General features: G+C 35.2%; 1 protein-coding gene across 2 annotated transcripts in view; it reads right to left on the reverse strand.

The window, feature by feature from the left end:
- Nucleotides 1-15,519, reverse strand: part of LOC126778116 (protein Skeletor, isoforms B/C) — a 47,860-nt gene extending 32,341 nt beyond the window's left edge. The window contains exon 1 of one of the 2 annotated variants that reach the window (XM_050501509.1): nt 14,979-15,519. In XM_050501509.1, the coding sequence (XP_050357466.1) occupies nt 14,979-15,048 (70 nt within the window). In that variant the 5' untranslated portion in view covers nt 15,049-15,519. The remainder of the gene's footprint in view (nt 1-14,978) is intronic. The other variant, XM_050501510.1, reaches the window with a different exon arrangement.
- Nucleotides 15,520-21,194: the final 5,675 nt, after the last annotated feature.

Genomic DNA, 21,194 nt, shown 5'->3' on the forward strand with positions numbered 1-21,194 from the left:
ATAATTTTGGTGTATCGTTTATGAAATATGTATGTTTAATAAAATATATTCTTTGCATGCAGTTGAGATTGTTATCTTTAATCGAATAACTTTATTTACTTTAATTCTTTAATCTATCTATGATAATACAAATTATGTTCCTAAAGTATATATCTAAAGTATATTAAGTATTGAAATAAAAATATGAACAATTTTTGTTGTAACACATAATATTACATCATAATCCTTTTATAGTTTGACACGGGTTATGGATTTCTGATCGATGGCGCTCATTGAAGATGTGGCTTTAAACATTATGAGTCATAAAGAAATATGTAATATAATAGTATATATAATAAATTTATCTTGGCCTATTAATAAATTTCATTATCGTTTCAAATACCACTGATAAATTTTATATTAGTCGATAAACTATACAAATGGTAAAAAATTAGTGAAGTTGTTATTGTTGGATTTTTATGCTGAATAAATAATAGTTTCATTGTATTTAATTTTCATATCTATGGAATGTAATAGGTGAAAAAGAGTAGGTACTTACTCTCTTGATAGTTCTTCTCGTTAGAGTACATCCTGAATCGGTGGTAGCTTTACATTTAAGTTAATGCTGTTGGTGTAACACAATGATGCAAAATTACTTATTAAAGCCTATTTTGATTTTAATTTTTGAAACTAATGAAGTGGTTTCCGAAGGCACTCTAAAATTAATCTGCTAAACAAATTTTCACACAAACGAGATCGCATGTAGTGCTCGTGTGATAATGCCCTTACGATCGAATTTCGATCAAAGCTGCCAATCCCAAAGACTAGCAATTTTTGCGGTAGGTATTACAGTGCACAAGTGAGTGCACAAACACAAGTGCACGTTCGGTAAATCTGCTATTCAAGGGTACAAACAAGGCTTTCCGAGGCAAGGGAATATAACCTTGCCAACGTCTTCACTGGGTTGAAACTATGAATTTCTTTGTAGAGGACCCCATAGTTTTTTATTAATTTGACGTGAAATTTAAATCTGGAACCTTAAATTTAAAAAATTATAATATAATAAGTGTTGATAATATTTAAGAGATTCTTCCTAAAAAAGGGAGGCTACTTAACGAATATAAGGATAATGCCGAAATGCATCGGTCCATCAAATCAACATCCTAACAAAATCACTGAATATGCACCCTTTGCACCCCTTGGCTATACATCTTCGGCAACAGGATGGGCGTCATTATCATAAAGTAAGGGGATATCGTTAACAAGCTTCGTTCAGAGATATTCTTATAATTGAAAATAATATTCTAATACTTTTCGGTACGGATATATTGATTTTAATATAACATACTGTTTACGATTTATATTGCTGCATTTGTTAAATTCGAAAGATTTTTTCCTGCCGTACATTCTATACTTATTCTTTAGCCAAATAAAAATTTTCAAGGAGTTTTTACTTTTTATAATGGCAGCACTTTTACGTTCAAAATGGCGTCAGTCACGTTTTAAAATTATTGGTGTTCCTCAGCCATTTTTCTTCGCTAAAGGTATTATTCTATTTCTATCTTATATATCTAACTGTCAAGATGTCAGTTTAATTTTAAGTTTCATCTTTGTTACCGGTCTTAACGCTACTGTAAATTGACATTAAATATTTCAAGAATTGCTTAATATATTTTATCTAAACAGTTTAATGTGACCATTGTTGTCCTTATTTTATATGTCATCTTTTTGTAAAAATAATATTTTATAAAGACAATAATTTGGTGGATATGTTTATCTGGTTTTGCGATATACATGAGCCAGTGTAATTACAGGCATAAGGGACATAACATCTTAGTTCCCAAATGGTGGCGCATTGGCGATGTAAGCGATGGTAAACATTTCTTACAATGCCAATGTCTATGGGCGTTGGTGACCACATAACATCAGGTGGCCCATATGCTCGTCCGCTTTCCTATTCTATAAAAAAAAACGTACTTTTTTGAAATTAGATAGATTAGATAGAAAACATAAAAAGGAGATATTGTCTTAGTGCCAATAATTTGATCTAGCACCCTTTTTATGTTATAGGCGGTCGGACAAGGCACCTGATATTAGTTGGTCACCACTGTCCATAGACATTGGCGATGTAAAAAATATTAACTATTCCTTACATCGCCTATGCGCACCAACCTTGGGAATGAAGATGTCCTTTGCGCCTGTAGTTACACTGTCTCGCTCACCCTTCAAACCGGAACGCAACAAAACTAAGTATTGCTGTTTAGCGGTAGAATTGTGAGTGGAACCTAATCAGACGGGCAATTTAATTAAGACAATCATTTGAAAATAAAACAAACATATCCACACGTTTATTTTATTTTATGATATACATACTTTTTTAACATTATTTTTTAAATTGCTAATTTGCTTTAATTATATTGTCTTAAAGTGCTAATAATTGGATTTGTCATCCTATTATTATATAAACATATTTTAAATACTATTTTGAGCTATATACATATATACACAAAAAAGTCAAATTTATTAATAGCCGAGATGGCCTAGCGGTTAGAACGCATGAATCTTAACCGATGATCGTGGGTTCAAACCCGGGCAAGCACCACTGTATTTTCATGTGCTTAATTTGGGTTTATAATTCATCTCGTGCTTTACGGTGAAGGAAAACATCGTGAGGAAACCTGCATGTGTCTAATTTCATTGAAATTATGCCACATGTGTATTCTACCAACCCGCATTGGAGCAGCGTGGTGGAATAAGCTCCAAACCTTCTCCTCAAAAGGGATAGGAGGCCTTAGCCCAGCAGTGGGACATTAACGGGCTGTTACTGTAATTCAATTATGTTTGAAATATTAAAACTTCTTATTATTTTTTCAGTGTGAATGGTGAGTGAGCCAGTATGAGAGAGAGATAATTAGCATATGATGATAATCTACCACATTTGTATTCACGAAAGGCGTGATGAAAGGAACCCCGACATAAGCCCAGCTGTGGGACATTGTGTGCTATTATTTTACTCTATATTACATAATATTCTGAGGGATTGTTATGCTGCTTGTTATTTGCGCATTTCGCAATGTATCGATGATTCTTTCATCTTGGACTAAAAGCTCTTAGTTCCTCGGCACAAATGACTCGGATACCGAGTCGATGAAAAAACGTACAATGAGATAAGCTTTTAAATAAAAAATATACTGAACTTATAAATAAAACGGCAGCCCATTTAAGTATTAGAGTCGAGATGTCTCAGTGGCTAGTACACGTGGATTTTAACCGAAGATTGTATCTTCGAATCCAGACAAGAAGACTGAATTTTCCTGTGCTTAATTCGTGTGCAATTCACGTGCTCGGCGCTTAAATAAAATATCGTGAAGGAACCTGGACCTGCGAAATCTTTTGCATGTGTATCATCTAATCTGTATTGTAGCAGAGCCGTGGAACGAGCTTCAAGCTTTCTTCTCAAAAGGCCTTGGCCTAATTGGCAAGTAAAACAAATACGGCATAGATTTCAGACAGTCTTGTAGTAATATAAAATTTAATAGTATATAAAACCTATTAATAAATATTCCAATTATCTTTCACTCTTTATTGAGTTTTCACTTTTTAAGATTTTTCATCATCAGTTGAGGTGTTCAACTTGGCAACAAAACGCCAACCTACAGTAAAGTAATAACGAGAATAAACTTAAGAGGGACTTTCAGTTCCCCAAAATCAGTTTCCTAACTGAATCACTGAATATGCACCCTAAGTCTATCCATCTCGTGCCAACTGGATGACGCGTCATTACCATAATGTTGGGGATTTCACTGTATTTTTTTGTTTTAGAAAGGTTGGAAAGTGAATAGGTTATTACCTAAAGATCGATTAGTTTCCACTACTGAGCTTCTTCTCGGCAGAATCTATATTCCAAACCGGTGGTAGCTGGTGGTACAGCTGGTATACATTTAATTCTGTAAAATGACGATTCAAAACTAGTGATTTCATGAATAAAGTATATTTAGATTTTAACTACAAAGTATTGTCTTTGACGCGCAGTCGATTAAACACCCACTTAATAGAATTTTGCATTAAATTATATATTGCAGTTATTTTTAAAGTAAAAAAAGCTGGATGAATATCTATAGAGCTTTTCTGAGCGTCAACTAGAAAGTTGAGTAGGCAGATCAAATTGCATGTGTATTAATTATTTATTTATAATAATCGTTTATATATTAAAATTCAGTATTTAACTTTTCCAATTAATAAATTAGTTACTCATTGCAAATTATATACTAGATAAGTACCTACTGGAGGCCTAGGATCGGTTACAACGACGTGCGGTTCGGATTATTGGCGATGTAAAGGTCACAAACACCCTCGAGCCTTTACAATTGCGTCGAGAGATAGCAGCACTAAGCGCTTTCTATCGACTGTATCACGGCGAGTGCTCTGAGGAGTTATTCTCTCTAATTCCTGTTTCCCCCTTCCTTCACAAGTCTACGCGCGCTGGCTCTCGATGTAACCGCCTAACTGTGACATCAATTCCATCACACACAAAGAAATTTGACAACTCCTTTCTTTGTTGCACTTCCAAAAGGAATTCCAATGGAATTCTTTACCAGCTCACGTGTTCCCCTCCTCTTACAACCCGGGTTCCTTCAAACGAGGCGTGAAGAGGCATCTTGCGGGCCGGCAAGGCGGGGGCGGCTAGTACAGAACATTCTTCCCGACTGTACTGGTCGTCGTCGCGTTTGGACTCTACTACCACTTACCATCGCTGGAGTAGAGTCATTTGCCTTCCCGGCAAATATATACAAAAAAAAGTTCACAAAATAGTCTGTAATATTATTCGTTTATATGTATACAATGAGTTCATTATATAAATATGTCTAAAAAAATTATTAATACTACTAAAGCGAGAAACGGCAATATACTCATCTTGTTCTCGCTGGAATCTAAATTTTAAACCGGTAGCTTTAAAATTAATTGAATTCTGTAAAATGAGGATTTAAACGTGCTTTTAATGCAATTAAGCTTAATATAATAAAGTATATTTTAATTTCTAAATTCTATATTATTTTCGTAGATGTTTTTATCATTGTTGAGCGTTATTATAAAATCCGTATATATATTAAAGTCGTGTGTAGACCGATGTAAATTTACGAAGAATATTTTTATATATAATTTGTCTATTTAATCGGAAAAATCATTCAGTCCGAGAGCCTCCATGGCGTGTGTTGTAAAATCGATAGGGTATTATGGAAGTTATGTATAGATTAACACAATAATGACTCACCACAGACAGAAAATTGGGAACTTTGGCTGCCGTCAGCAGCCAATAAGAACAATATTTTTTTGTTGGCGACATTCAAAATGATTGCACACAGAAATTGTCATCTATATCAGTGGACACGCACAATAACATTTCAGAAATAAATCGATTTTGCCTATTTAATCACAATAAAAAACTAATACTTTTAAGAAACATCCAAACGAACCCGGGAAAACATTATCAGTTCACGGAGGGTTACTATGGCGTGCTCAGTGAAGAGGACGGAGGGTCGGGAACAATAGCTAGGGGATACGTTTCACCTGATGCGGCTCCAGGATTTACTCGAGATGAACGAGATAACATTGTATTATTGAATATTTAATAAATACAAGTAATATCACTCGATTATTTACGTGAGATGAATGTTTTTGTATTTATTTTTTGTTTTTATAATGATTATTATTTAAGACCTTACTTACAAACATTTATAAATTAGTATCGTATGTTTTGTTTTTTTTAGTGTACGTTCGTTTTACTTAAACATGGTAATATTGTCTACGGGGTGTAATTCAAATGACCAACCGTGAAATGAAACGCAGTGACCTCTAACAGCTACTGCAAACACATAAATACATCAAAAAATGGAGTTTATTGTAAATTATTAAGCATTAGTGTTCTCCCAAGCAAGACAAATAAATGTACACAAGTGTACGCCTAGTGATTCTAACCACGAAATTAGTCAAAAATAATTATTAAAACATACATAGGTTTGCCTGTTTTGAACATTTCACGACAATTTGCAATATGATTCTCCGCCACCCAGTATTGGTGCAGAGTGGCGGATTAAGCTCCAAGCTTGTTATTGGAAAGGCATATTTAAGGTATATTAAGATGTATTTACCCTAATAAGAAAACATCAAATTTTTTTATAAAGTAACCGAATTTACAGTGAATGTCCCACTGCTAGGCTGAGGCTTTCTCTCCTTTTTTGAGAAGGTTTGGAGCTTATTTCACCACGCTGCTCCAATGCGGGTCTAATACACATGTGGCAGAATTGTGTTTTCCTTCGTCGTCAAGCGCGAGATAAATTATAAACACTTCCACATTTATTCACGCCTTACCGAATTTAATATTGTATAAAGATCGTGCAATAAATCTTTAATAGACAAACCGTCCTTACCAATAATGTCCTCCTGACCGATTTCGGCCACGGCGGCAAATCTAAAAACCTGTCTTTAAGATTATTGCTTAAGGAAAACAGAATAGCCGCTAATTACTTAACCTTGATATTTAGAAGGATTAATACCATTTATAAAATGTTAAGTACCGTTTATGTGGTACAGGATATTGTATTACTAATGAAACAATGAAAACGTCGATGAACAAGAAACAAAAGAAACATCTGTACTAATATTATAAATGAGAAGGTAACTATGTCTGTCTGTTACGCTTTCACGGCTAACGACTGAACCGATTTTGATGAAATTTGCTATGAAGCAAGTTTGGACCCCAAAGAATATAGGCTTTTATTCGTAACACCTCCCTAAAATGCGAGCGAAGCCGAAAACTTGTTATAAATAATTTTGAAACGAAATCCCCTTTAACGAAATACTAAAAAAAACAGGAACATGCCGCTTTATTTACAAAAATTGAATATCTTATATCAAAAGACTCTTAAACGATAAAACAAAGCTCTTCCTCGCAACAGTCTAATTGATTTTTAGCGAGCTGTTTCATATATTTCAACTAAGCAGATCGCGAGGGGTATAATCCCCTAATCTTAGTAAAGCACTCCGCTCCCCCGGGTGCGTTTATACACCGCTCATTGTAACACCCAGACGGTATACGGTAATATCTATTTTGTATTTTAAACTGTCTGCGAATAGGAATGTGGTAGTTTTATATATTTCATAACATATTCTTTATATTAATATGATAAAGTAATTTAACCTATAAAATATTGAAGTATAATAACGTTCTAAGATCTAATAATTTTTTTATAGAATAGTTAGGCGAGCATATGGCCCAACTGATGGTAAGTGATCACCAACGTCCATAGACATTGGCGTTGTAAGAAATGATAAATATTCCTTACACCGCCAATGCTTCACCAACCTTCGAAACTAAGATTTTACGTCCCTTGCGCCTGTAATTACACAAGCTCGCTCACCCTTCTAACCGGAACAATACTAGGTATTACTGTTTGGTAGAATATTTGATGAGTAGGTGGTATCTACCCTTCTACCAAGTAAATTTATTTTTAGTTTCATTTTTGTACGATAAAGAGAATTTGTAAAGTATTGTACATTAAGTTAAATATAGTGCAATAGTACATGAGTGTGTGTACAACTGTGTATGTATAGCACTCTTTATTCACACATATACAATGTGACACGAAGAGAAATAGATCAGAAGCACTGCACACAACCATCTTTCTATATACGAGCTGCCGTTGACATTTTATTGAAAGGTCACCCCATAAATTTTACGTACCAGACCCGGGATCTGAACGCGAGATGTTATTATCTGTACCCAAATATCCTTTCTACTAAGCCGAACTGACTAGACAACATATATAGTTGACGGGACAGCGCCATCATTGCAATAACATGGATAGTGTAAAAAACTTATCATACATTTTTTTTATAGAATAGGAAGGCGGACGAGCATATGGGCCACCTGATGGTAAGTGGTCACCAACACCCATAGACATTTGCATTGTAAGAAATGTTAACCATCGCTTGCCAATGCGCCACCAACCTTGGAAACTAAGATGTTATGTCCCTTGTGCCTGTAATTACTTACTACATCGAGACTTTTATTTTTATTTTTTTTTTTTTTATAGAATAGGAAGGCGGACGAGCATATGGGCCACCTGATGGTAAGTGGTCACCAACGCTCTTAGACATTGGCATTGTAAGAAATGTCAACCATCGCTTACATATCCAATGCGCCACCAACCTTGGGAACTAAGATTTTATGTCCCTTGTGCCTGTAATTACACTGGCTCACTCACCCTTCAAACCGGAACACAACAATATCAAGTATTGCTGTTTTGCGGTAGAATATCTGATGAGTGGGTGGTACCTACCCAGACGAGCTTGCACAAAGCTCTACCACCAGTAATATATAATTTTCGACATTAACAGACCTCTGTTAATGTCGAACAGATATAGGAAAACATATTTTAATACATATATAAGTTAATATATTATACGTTGATTGCATAATATGCTTTATTATATAATAATATTATATAAGCGAAAGTGAGTTCGTTTATTTGATGAATTTTTGCATATACGTTGAGTACATAAAAGGACATATGGTTCCTTATACGTGCGCTCACACCGATGAAGCCTCCAGCAGAAAATCCTATTTTTTTTACAATATAGCGTTAAAAATTTGTGTTTATAATTCATCTCGTGCTTAACGGTGAAGGAAAACATCGTGAAGAAACCTGCATGTGTCTAATTTCATTGAAAATTCTGCCACATGTGTATTCTACCAACCCGCATTGGAGCAGCGTGGTGGAATAAGGTCCAAACCTTGTCCTCAAAAGGGAGAGGACGCCTTAGCCCAGTAGTGGGACATTAACAGGATGTTACTTATAACATTTAAAAACAATATGCAATGTTAGAAACACATTGTTAGTAACCAACTATTCGAGTGTAGTTGTTTTCTTAGGTAACATTACGTTAGACAACAATGAATAATTGTGTAATGGAATTAAATAATACGTCGAATGAAACTTCCCGCGGTGAGCCGTGGAAAAAAATTACTATGTGTATTCCATTTCAGTAGAACGCGTACACAAGAAACAGTATAATTCTGTATTCAATTTATATTGTATTTATGTCAAATATGTAGGTTTGGCAAATGGGCTTGATGGTAAGTGGTCACCACTGCCCATAGACGGTGACACTGTAAGAAATATTAGCTATATCTTACATCGTCAATGCAATTGCGCTTACTGACTCTAATAATGTGTATTGTTGTTTGGTGGTAGAATAAATGACGAGTGGGTGGTACCTACCACTAAGTAATTATATTAATATAATATATCTATATATTAATTTTAAAACATTAATTCTACGATATATTATCCGATAAATAGAGTCTAATGAGTTGATATATATTGTTGGTGAGTAGTATTTATAGATATTATTGAGTAGTTGAAAAGTTATGAAGCGTAACAAACAATTATAATATGAGAAAGATGTCACTGTGACATTTACTAATTAGCACGAATTATTCATAAATTATAATTAAGCCTCCTTCCTCAGCTAATATTTCTTATGTTGAAAACGGAACGAAAGTCCCCATAGACAGACGCTTGAGGCTTTCATTTGTAATATATATTGATAAGAATATGCTGTTCAAAAACACAAACATTTATTTTGCAATGGTGTGTTACAAGATATTGCTTTAGCGGTACTTTCATTTAGAAAGTCGCATTTTGTGAACATGGAGTGAACGTCTGAATTTTTTCGTAAAAAATATGTTTTGAATCAAAGTGAAAACAAAACGCCGAGTGACGTAATGTTTATAATAATGATTATGATGATGTCCTCCCGACATATATTCAATCCAAGCCAAGAGAACACAGGAGAGGAGAGCACAAGAACAAGGGAGACTAGCCAACTATGCCGGACATATTATAGTGCACAAGTGTGTGTGCAAACACAAGTGCACTCTTTATTCTCTCATTCTAAGAATCCGATAGGACAGCAATCCGACAAGACCGAAGAGTTAGACGTTTCTAACGTAGGAACGGTTTCGTATTTTCCGAGGCACAAGAGTGTACTAACTTCCAGACTCGTCTTCTTGTCGACAGAAAAACCTAATAACTTTTTATCGGTCCGACTTCGTTTGAATCCAATTCCTCGGTTTCGGGCTACAGCCTATAACTACTAGACAAAGGAACCAGTCAATGGTTGAAATATTGGAAACTTAAATTTAAAGATGGCGGGTTCAATATTCACGGCACTTACATATAATAAATATGATCCATTTCGTACATCGCCAATGCGCCACCAATGGGAGCTAAGATATGCCCGTAGTTGTACTGGCTCAGTCACTCTCTCTTCAAACGGGAACATAACAATACAAGTATTGCTGTTTGACGACGGAATATGTTAAAATAGGTGATACCTACCCAGATGGGCTTGCACAACGCCCCAACACCAAGTAATGTAGCTTAATTTGTATTTTACAATTCAACTCGTGCTCGGCGGTAATAAAAAAAAACGTGAGGAAATCTACATATATGGGATGCAATTCTGACAAATAGGCACCTAATTCGCATTGAAGCAGCGTGATGGAAGTTATAAACACTCCTGTCTATAGAAGTGGGAACCTTAGACCAGCAGTGGACATTTACAGGCTGTTAATTCGCTTTACTAGTTTATCTAATATCCGATTAAGTAGAAAATATATGAATAATGCATTAGTTCCAACGATATTTATTAAACTATTACAAGGTTATGATTATATTATATAAAACATGTTCATATCTGGATGTACGGCAAGTTTTCTTGACCACCTTGATAATAAAAAAAACTTAAGATCAACTATTTTTAAAACATTCATTTCTAATTGTTATATGTCATGTTTTTTTTTTATTGTTATCATTAAAAACGAAAATGGAGTTTATTTTTTTAATACTATTCATTCTCTTATTATATGATAAGTGGTGAAGAAGACTTTAGTTTTAAAATAGAAATTAATTAAATATTACAATTGCTTGGTATTATGGAAATGGAACTGACGCAGCTCCTCTCCGACCGCGCTAGGGCGGGTATCATCTCGTAGGATACTGTGCGGTATATCCGCACTACGCGCATGGTCAATCTCCACTATGAACTTTTGATTTTGGTCCTACGGCAGCGAACCTGGCAGTCTATGTTGCCAAACGGGTGACCCATAGAAAGCCATAGATCGCACGACACCGGCACGACCACGAACTTTCTTCTTCGGGCTCAGGAGATTAGACAGCAGTCTGTGCATGACACTCGCTACTTTCTAGATTCGGTTGACTGGACGCTCGAAATGCTCTTCGAAGCCCCAGCGACCGTCCAGGTGGAAAAATCCTACCTGGGATATTTCAAGTCCAGATTAACGACATTATTCCATCTTTTTTTTGTCGCTTGCAAACGCGTTTACGCGTTTCCCCCATACGGGTGGGGGTTGTACGTGGGACTCACCACGGGATCATTTGTGCATACAATCTACACTGTTCCATCTATATTAATATTATAGTGTTTGTCTGCTTGTAATACTTCCATGGCTGAGCCATTGAATCAAATTTAATAAAATTGTATGAAACAAGCTTAAACCTCAAGGAAATATATAGTCTACTTTTTCATACCTAACCTGCGCACTATCTAACACGCAGACGAAGCCGCAGGCGAAAACCAGTTAATTATAATAAAAAACCAATTTAACTTGACCCATACTTCATATGCACTATCTAATAACTCGAGGTCAAGCTTATAAGTCCTCTGCCTTGACATATAGTTAAATTAAAATGAATATTAAATATTTATAGACGTTAATAAACAAACAGGCGTATCGGTTGTCAGCCGTGCTATTCTGTATGAACTCAATTCATTACTCAGAAATGTTGACAACCCACTCATGGTGATATACTATTGGTGGTGATATAGACGGTGATTACTGATTAGAACATCTTAACCGGTGATCGCAGGTTCAAACAAAGGCACGTGTGTGTGTGTGTGCGTGCGAGTGTGTAAAAATTGTATTTATCTATACTTTTATAATAAAGTTATAAATGCGACAGTGACTCTGTCTGGGTGAAAGCGGTATACCGCTGAATCAAATTTGATGAAATTTTGGGGTTCAACCCAAGCCCTATCCTTCGATATAGGCTACATTTTTTATACCTAACTACTCGCCCCCAAAAACGCGGACGAAGCCGCCAGCAAAAACTACTGTCTACATATAGTCTAGTATAGGTTATATATTTTACAAGTCTTTGTTACATGAATTAATTAAAAAAAGGTTAAAAGTGTATATATACAGAGGTTTGTTGTTAACTAAACCAATCTATGAAACTTACTTATTTAATCTACATGATACATAGAGTAAATATATATCACTTGCATATATAACTAGAAGTCGCTTAATAGTCGCAGCCATAAAACTAAACCGCTTAGCCAGATATACCCTTGCTCTAAGCGAATCTTAAATTATTTCATTTCCACGAATAATTCAACCCCAAACTACGATCTGGAAGAGATTACATATATAAATTTTCGTGGCATTTTAAATGTAAGCGACTACTTAGATATACTTTCATTAAAAGTTAAAACTAATTAAATTGATTTATTTGCTTCATTGTATGCGAGTCTTCTCGGTGTGTCGGTCTCGGTATGAACTTGGACAAGACCAAGGTCATGTTCAATAGGCATGTCGTGCCGGGACCGATATACGTCGAGGGGAAACCTCTCGAAGTTGTTAGTGAATATACCTACCTAGGACAGGTAATACAAGTCGGTAGGAACAACTTCGAGAAGGAAGCCGATCGAAGAATTCGCTTGGGATGGGCAGCATTTGGCAACCTTCGTCAAGTCCTCAAGTCGTCTATACTGCAATGTTTGAAGACGAAAGTCTTCAACCAATGCATAGATATACATAGCTTAGCTAAGATAGACAAAGCTTGCAAAATTAGCAGGCTGAAGTGGCAGTGGGCTGGTCACGTATGTCGTAGGACCGATGGCCGTTGGAGCAGACGAGTCCTAGAGTGGAGACCGCGAATCGGCAAGCGCAGCGTAGGGCGCCCTCCAGCCAGGTGGACCGACGACCTTAAGAAGGTGGCGGGCACCAACTGAATGCGGAAGGCGGAGGACAGGGAGTTTTGGCGCACCTTGGGAGAGGCCTATGTTCAGCAGTGGACAACGATTGGCTGTTGATTGATTTTGATTGATGCGTATATGCGTAATAAGGCGCATTTCTGAATCGCGCTAACGAGATTTGCTTTTGGGGTATATATAGTCTCGAACATTATTCAATTAGTACGGTATGAAAAAATATAATTAAATTAATAAAAAATATTATAAGAGTAGACTCAAACTAAAATAAAAAATAAACTATACTAAAAAGTTTGTCTTGTGGCATTATACCCACGACGCTGGCTTTATTCCCTCTGCACCGCTAGACTCATCGTCACAAAGGCTAAGCAAGCGCCAGCTCTTGAGTCATCAGAAGTGTAGACCAGTTAAAAATTATTAAATATCGCGATGTCGGCGAAGTCCTAAGCCGAATCACAAAGGAAGATGAGCGTTTATTGAGATCTGTGGAAGAAACGCAAAACTTTGACCTGCGTAGTCCTAGCCGATAGACTGCAGCCTTAGTACGCTCTCTTTCTGGTGAGTGTGTCTATTCAGGTCAATAAGGCCACCGTGGTACATCGTGCAACTAGGTGTCACGGTGACTGTGAAAAACATCAGGTATTATCAAGTTATTTACACTTTATTAACCAAATTATTGGAAGTGACACTTTAACTTCATGAAAATTGCATCCCTTTCTCAGTTATTCAATACGTATATGTGTAACAAAGATAAAAATAATATTTTTTCAAGGACGGTAACAGTGACAGACCATACTTGATAATGTAACTGACCGTTACGTGTAAAAAAATCTAATGATATTTAATAGTACTGTTATTTTTTTAGTATTTATTTTGACCTAAGTATAAATCATAGTCACAGTTATAGATGAGCCTTTTTTATCTGTGACGATAACGCCAACTGGAGCCTACACCAAAAAAATGAATATAAATTTAAAAAAAAACTTTCCGGCTTTAACTATTTGCATTAAAGAGCTTCCTTTTTTAAATATTCCGGATCCAAGCATCGATGACATCGCTCAAATCGGACTTGGGAAGTTAGACTAATTGATAATAATATAACGAACAAGGGATTTGACATCCTAGTATCCAAGGTTGGTGGCACAATGGCATGTAAGGGTTGGTTAATATTACTTACAGAGATAATATATATGGGAATTGGTGACCAATTACCAAGTAGTCCATTTGTCTGCCTACCCATAAAAAAAACACAACACAACAGTAAGAGGCGCATAATATCGCCATCTGAGATTATATATATGCTTAATACAAATTTTATATATTGTTATATTATTACTTTATATATGTTTATGTTTGACCTTAACATTTAAGTCAGAAATACGTAACACTTTATTATAAATACATGACGATGTTGGAGACTTGCCTACTGATTATAATAGAGCAACAAGTGATCAGGAACAGTCCAGAGTTTTACGTGTTCTTCGAAGCGCAGGTGTGTAATTTGACCTTCTAGCTTCAGACTGTTACTGAGCATTTATAGACAAAAAACCCAAATGACCAAACCTGGGATTCGAACCTGGGACCTTGTGATCAGTCGTCGAACAGACTAGCAACTATCCTAAGGAACAAATTACATGATATAAACAATATTTTAAATATTAGCTTTTTTTACCTAAATAATTAATTAAATAATATTACCTATAAAAGAAAACATGATTTGATTTGAAGTAGAATGTTATTAATGAGTAGTTTTCGCGGTGCAGTTATATTTGAAGATAATATATATTTTTTATGATTTCAGTGGAACTGACCTAAGGTCATAGTTCACACACCAAGTCGTCTTGGATTAAACTGTGCTTCTAAGGTGATAGAAATGGAATCTAGAGTTCACATTGAACGAGAGACAAATAAAATTGACTTACCGGCATTCAGGATAAGGAGTACGAAGACGTACGGCAGCGCGCCGAACGGGGGCGGTTCCCGCGGCGTCATTGGCCGAGCGCCGGGGGCGGCTGGCACGTTATAACAACCTCCGGGATATAACCTCCTTGCTTCCAGACTCTATGCTCGTTTGACAGTTATACAACCTCGGGATAAAAACCTTGCTGAATTATCTTGACAGGAAATGCGAGGGAATTTTTAATCTGTGGTTTGTGTACAGTTTTTTTCCGGGACGTAGTATTTTATCTGTTGCCGCACGAGCGTTCGCGCTCGGCCGTTCCGTTACGCGCACTGTCACTTTCACTTTTGAACATTAGCTTACATCATTAGACCGCAAAAAAACATTTCACAACAGTTACATCTCCCACTTATTATTTCTTATCACTATTTATTGTCGTATCAGACTTATTATTTATTATTATTTTATATATATTAATAATTGAGATGCATTTAAGCTGTAAAATATAATAAAGGATATTTTTAAAATTATTATTACTTTTCCATCTTCATTCACGTGTGTAGCGTCAGCTAGGCGACCTTGCAATGATCCGTTCTCTTATAAAAAACCTTTTTGCATGAATACACTTTAGTTCAAGTGAATATTATAAATAAGTTTTATTTTACTTTAAAGACAATTTGATTTTGTATTGCATTTTAATACATTACATTTAATAATAAAAAATTAAAATAATTTCCTTTTTTTTTGGTTTTAGTTTTTAGTTTCATTAACGTACAAATTGTTACTAACTTAATAATTGTAAGTAACTCATTTTTAAATGCGTGTTAAATTAAAAAAAGGCTGACAATCTAGTTTAAACAGATCAATTTATTATGCTCGGTATGACATGGTAATGAAACTCGGAAAATACAATACTAGCAAGTTGATGTCAGGATGCGCAGAGGTAAGGGTTCCGTAATCATGGAGAGTACACGAGGACAAGTCACTTGTGCGGTCCCCTAAATATATTTTGTGATCACAATTGCACGATAGCTTTGCTTACTTTACTTCTTGAAACCTTATGATCTTTATTTCTACCTAATTTCTGATTAAGATATTTTGTTATATAAAATAGATATGTGGAAACTGTGCCACCTGACGGTAAGTGGTCATCAACACCCAATAGAAATGGCGCAGCAAGAAATATTAAGCATTCTTAACATCGCCGTGCAATAATAGTAAAAGATTTGAAACATTACTATTTATTGACAATTCATAAACGAGTCGTGTGTCGTTTAGAAATGAATGGCATTTTGAAATTTACTAATATACCAATTTATTTTATTTTATTGTTTAAGTATCAATAAGACGATTTAATAAAAAGTCGTTTTTAATTGTTCTAACCGACTTTAGCAATGGAGGATCTTTTTCACCTCCGTATATTTAAATTCGAATTTAAACTTTACGGGATTTTATATAAAATAATTTTAATTAAATATTTAATTTAAAAAAAAAAAACGACTAAATGAGTACTCACAAACGTGACTAAAAGTGCGTTCAAATTATAACTTGACTGCGCGCCGCTGTACCAGTTGATGTAAAAACATAAAGTATAACCATAGACAGTATGCTACGCTTCATGCACATGCGTATATAAAAACGCGGCTTGCATGCAAAGCCGGTTACCCCTGGAGCGAATTTTCGATGCGTTTTAAAACTACGCTATCACTACGTTTTTAAAAACAATATACGTTTCAAATACCGTATATTTGCTTTTGATTTTCTATTAAAATATCTAAAGCTATAAACGTAATTTTATTGATGGTATGACTTTGTACAAGCTCGCCTGTGTAGATACCACCCACTCATCAGATATTCTACCGCAAAACAGCAGTACTTGGTATTGTTGTGTTCCGGTTTGGAGGTTGTGTGAGCCAATGTAATTACAGGCACAAGGTACCTATCATCTGTTCCCAATTTTGGTGGCGCATTGGCGATGTAAGCGGTGGTTAACATTTCTTCCAATGCTAATGCCGTTGGTGACGACTCACCATCAGGTGGACCATATGCTCGTCCGTCTATTTAATAAAAAAAAGTACTGTATGACTTGTATATTCTAATACCTACATGACTTTTGTAATGATTTCTAAGATTAGTGATATTCTAACTTCGGTTTCATAAACATCAGATTATTTTTAAAATATAAGAATGCTATTAAATATAAGATTTCGATAATTTTCTTGCTGATTGCCTTATATTTACGAAACTTTTGAATACTAATCGTAATATCTTGAGACCCGGAGATTGAATTCGTCTATAAGCTAGCTACTAGACTAATACAGATAATAGGTATACTACAAATGGCAAAATACTCAAAAATATAAAACACCCGTCCAGGCTTTGCACGAATAGATGAAGGATATACACTATATATATACATTGATTGTTAGTTTGATAACGTAACGTAAGAAGCTTATATTATATAAGGTTGTTATATAAATAAATAGTAATGAATGTTTGTAAAATAAAGATGAATTATTACAATTATATATATATATATATATAGTATTTATGTAATTAGATGTAATATATGATATATTTCAATTTTGTTCAACATACAACGTGTATACCTGTTAATTTCTGTTTTATTATTTTTTCCTTAAAGGATTGTGCTGGAAGAAATCTCATCAAAGAGAGTACGAATAATAGTATTAAATAAATTAAAATAATAGATTATTGCCGCTTATTAATTACAGTCATATCAATCAATACATTTTAAAAATATATGAACAAATAAAAACGAAATAGTTACTGTACAAACGCGAGATCGTGGAATGATAACAAAAATGCTAGGCAGCATTTCCCCGTTGAATTGCAATTCTGATTCTCTTGGCGAAAAATGAACCAGACACATTTAATTTAAAAGTCTACGAATAAGATCGCGAATATACAGAACTATAATACGCACTAAGGTTGACTTGATCGGACTGAAGTCTCTCGAGGATTTACGTGAAAAATTAAAAAACAAACAATTGACTATTTAACATCATTGATCCTGTTCCCTTCGCTTTTGTTAATAAAAACTATAGATATATTTAATTAGTAGAGTAACGTCTTGCCGTTTATTCTCGGTGGAATCTATATACGGTAACAGTACAGTAACAGCCTGTTAATGTCCCACTGCTGGGCTAAGGCCTCCTCTCCCTTTTGAGGAGAAGGTTTGGAGCTTATTCCACCACGCTGCTCCAATGCGGGGTTGTATTGTATTATAATATATATATCTATATCTATATATATATATATATATATATATATATATATAAGATATAATATATATATATATATATATATATATATATTATAATACAATACAATAATCTTTATAATATATAATATTTTGCCTATTATTGAACATCTCATATGTTCATTAATAGGCAAAACATTCATTTTTTATTTTTGCGTAATATGGGAGTCAAAAATTGCAATGTGTAATAAATACTGTTTCTACATCTAACGTTTAAGTGAAACGTTTCTGACGCTAAGTTTTACTTTTGTTACTGTTTTGCGAACACTTATTGCAATACAAAGTCACAATGACTAATAAAACAAGCTGAAAATTTAAGGGTACGTCATTCCGCTTGCCGTCACGGCATAACGCATTACGTCAAGAGAACTTCATGCCGTTTGCTGTCACGGTACACGCGTCGGTCTAAACTTCAAGACGTGCCAGGATGTTACACAACAAAAAAGACCCTTAATTCCGTTTGAATGAAAGAGATCACAGTTAGTGACCTTTGCAAGCTTTATAGCAGATTAAAAGTTTTACGTACAACCGTAACCGTAACAGCCTGTGAATGTCCCACTGCTGGGCTAAAGGCCTCCTCTCCTCTTTTTGAGGAGAAGGTTTGGAGCTTATTCCACCACGCTGCTCCAATGCGGGTTGGTAGAATTCACAAGTGGCAGAACTTCAGTGAAATTAGACACATGCAGGTTTCCTCACGATGTTTTCCTTCACCGTAAAGCACGAGATGAATTATAATCACAAATTAAGCACATGAAAATTCAGTGGTGCTTGCCCGGGTTTGAACCAACGATCATCGGTTAAGATTCACGCGTTCTTACCACAGGGCCATCTCGGCTACCTGCAATAAAGAATTAAAAATATGTACCAAGTTTAATAGTATTCAAGTGTCCTACCCACTGCTACTTTTAGCTTTAATAAAAATGATATTTAAGCGACATAAAAAAACTTCAAACTAAATATATTATTAATTTCATTTTCAACTCAATCTACCGACTCCCACGCGAAGTGTCGCTGTGACATCAACAAATAAGCACTATATACTTTTATATATATAATACTTTTTTGAATAAGGCTTAAAATAGAATTCACTTTGATACAGAAACAATCCGTAATTACTGAAGATATTTATTCCAATCATGACATTGCACAGATAGGGTTATGGAGCCATAGGGTCATGGATCTTTTTTTTTTTATAGAATAGGAAGGCGGACGAGCATATGGGCCACCTGATGGTAAGTGGTCACCAAACGCCCTTAGACATTGGCATTGTAAGAAATGTCAACCATCGCTTATAACCAATGCGCCAACAACCTTGGGAACTAAGATTTTATGTCCCTTGTACGCTTTCAATTACGCTGGCTCACTCACCCTTCAAACCGGAACACAACAATATCAAGTATTACTGTTTTGCGGTAGAATATCTGATGAGTGGGTGGTACCTACCCAGACGAGCTTGCACAAAGCCCTACCACCAGTGATCTTAACTGATAGCCGATTTAAGGCACCAGCGAGTTTTCACACGTTTAATTTGTTTTTATAATTCATATCGTGTGGTTACGGTAAACATTGTGAGGAAACTTGAGAATGATATTCTGCCACATGTATCTACTATAGCATGGTGGAACAGGCTCCAAGCTCTCATGCGGATTTGAGCCCATTTTCCAGCCATGCAATATTTATAGGCATACTTTTACTATCAATAAAAACGTTTTAAGTTATCTCCAAGTCGTCATAATCAGTAGCTAAGCACAGTATATAAGTGAGGCCGTAAGCTATTAATATTGACGCGACCAATTCTTATCATAAGACTAAACGGTTGATTTATATTCCAAAATATTGCTTAGATTTTTTTAAGTCGAATTTTTAATCTGAGAGAATATTTGTATTTGATTTAAATGAAATTTATTCATATTAAGTATTGATTGTATGTAAAATGTATGTTTATGTATTTATTAATATACTAGTTTCCGCCCGAGATATCGCTCGCGTGTTCGTCGTTGGTACCCTTTTATGTAACGAATACGTGTACGGAAAATTTCATGACGATCGGATGAGTTAAAACGCAAAAGCGTAACAAACAAACTCACTTTCGCATTTATATAATCAGTAAAGATTACGGCTTTTAATTTATGTTATATTATGTAAATAATTATTTACTTATACTACAGTAAATAATTATTTAAATCAGTTTAAAATAAATTATTAACACAAATAAGCATTATATATCCCGGAATCAATGGTTTTTTTTATAGAATAGGAAGGCGGACGAGCATATGGGCCTCCTGATGGTAAGTGGTCACCAAACGCCCTTAGACATTGACATGTAAGAAATGTTAACCATCGCTTACATCATCAATGCGCCACCAACCTTAGGAACTAAGATGTTATGTCCCTTGTGCCTGTAATTACACTGGCTCGCTCACCCTTCAAACCGGAACACGACAATACCAAATACTGCTGTTTTGCGGTAGAATATCTGATGAGTGGGTGGTACCTACCCAGACGAGCTTGCACAAAGCTCTACCACCAGTAAAATGGTCGAATCAAATCCACGGGTACAGTGATATATTCATTCTATATAAAAGTTTTTATTGATCGACGCCGGCTATAAAGTTATTACTTTACTTTCATAGAAACCGAATAACCAATCAATAAGGTTATCACTAAGTTAGGAGTGCACGATTACAATAAGCTATATTCTGTTTCGATTTTATTTATTTTTAATGGGAAAATGGGACACCTGATGGCAAATGGCTGCGTTCCATGTCTACGTTAGTAAGAACGACAAGTGACATAACATCTTAGTCACCAAGGTTGGTGGCGCATTGGCGATCTATGATTAATATTTTTTACATCGACTATGTCTATGGGCGATGGTGACCATTTACCATCATGATGGTGGCCCGTTCACCAATACGTCTATCTAACATAAAAAAAACGGCCGAATAGACTGAA

Source organism: Nymphalis io, chromosome 25 (genome assembly GCF_905147045.1).
Source record: "Nymphalis io chromosome 25, ilAglIoxx1.1, whole genome shotgun sequence".
In the NCBI taxonomy this organism is placed as follows: domain Eukaryota; kingdom Metazoa; phylum Arthropoda; class Insecta; order Lepidoptera; family Nymphalidae; genus Nymphalis; species Nymphalis io.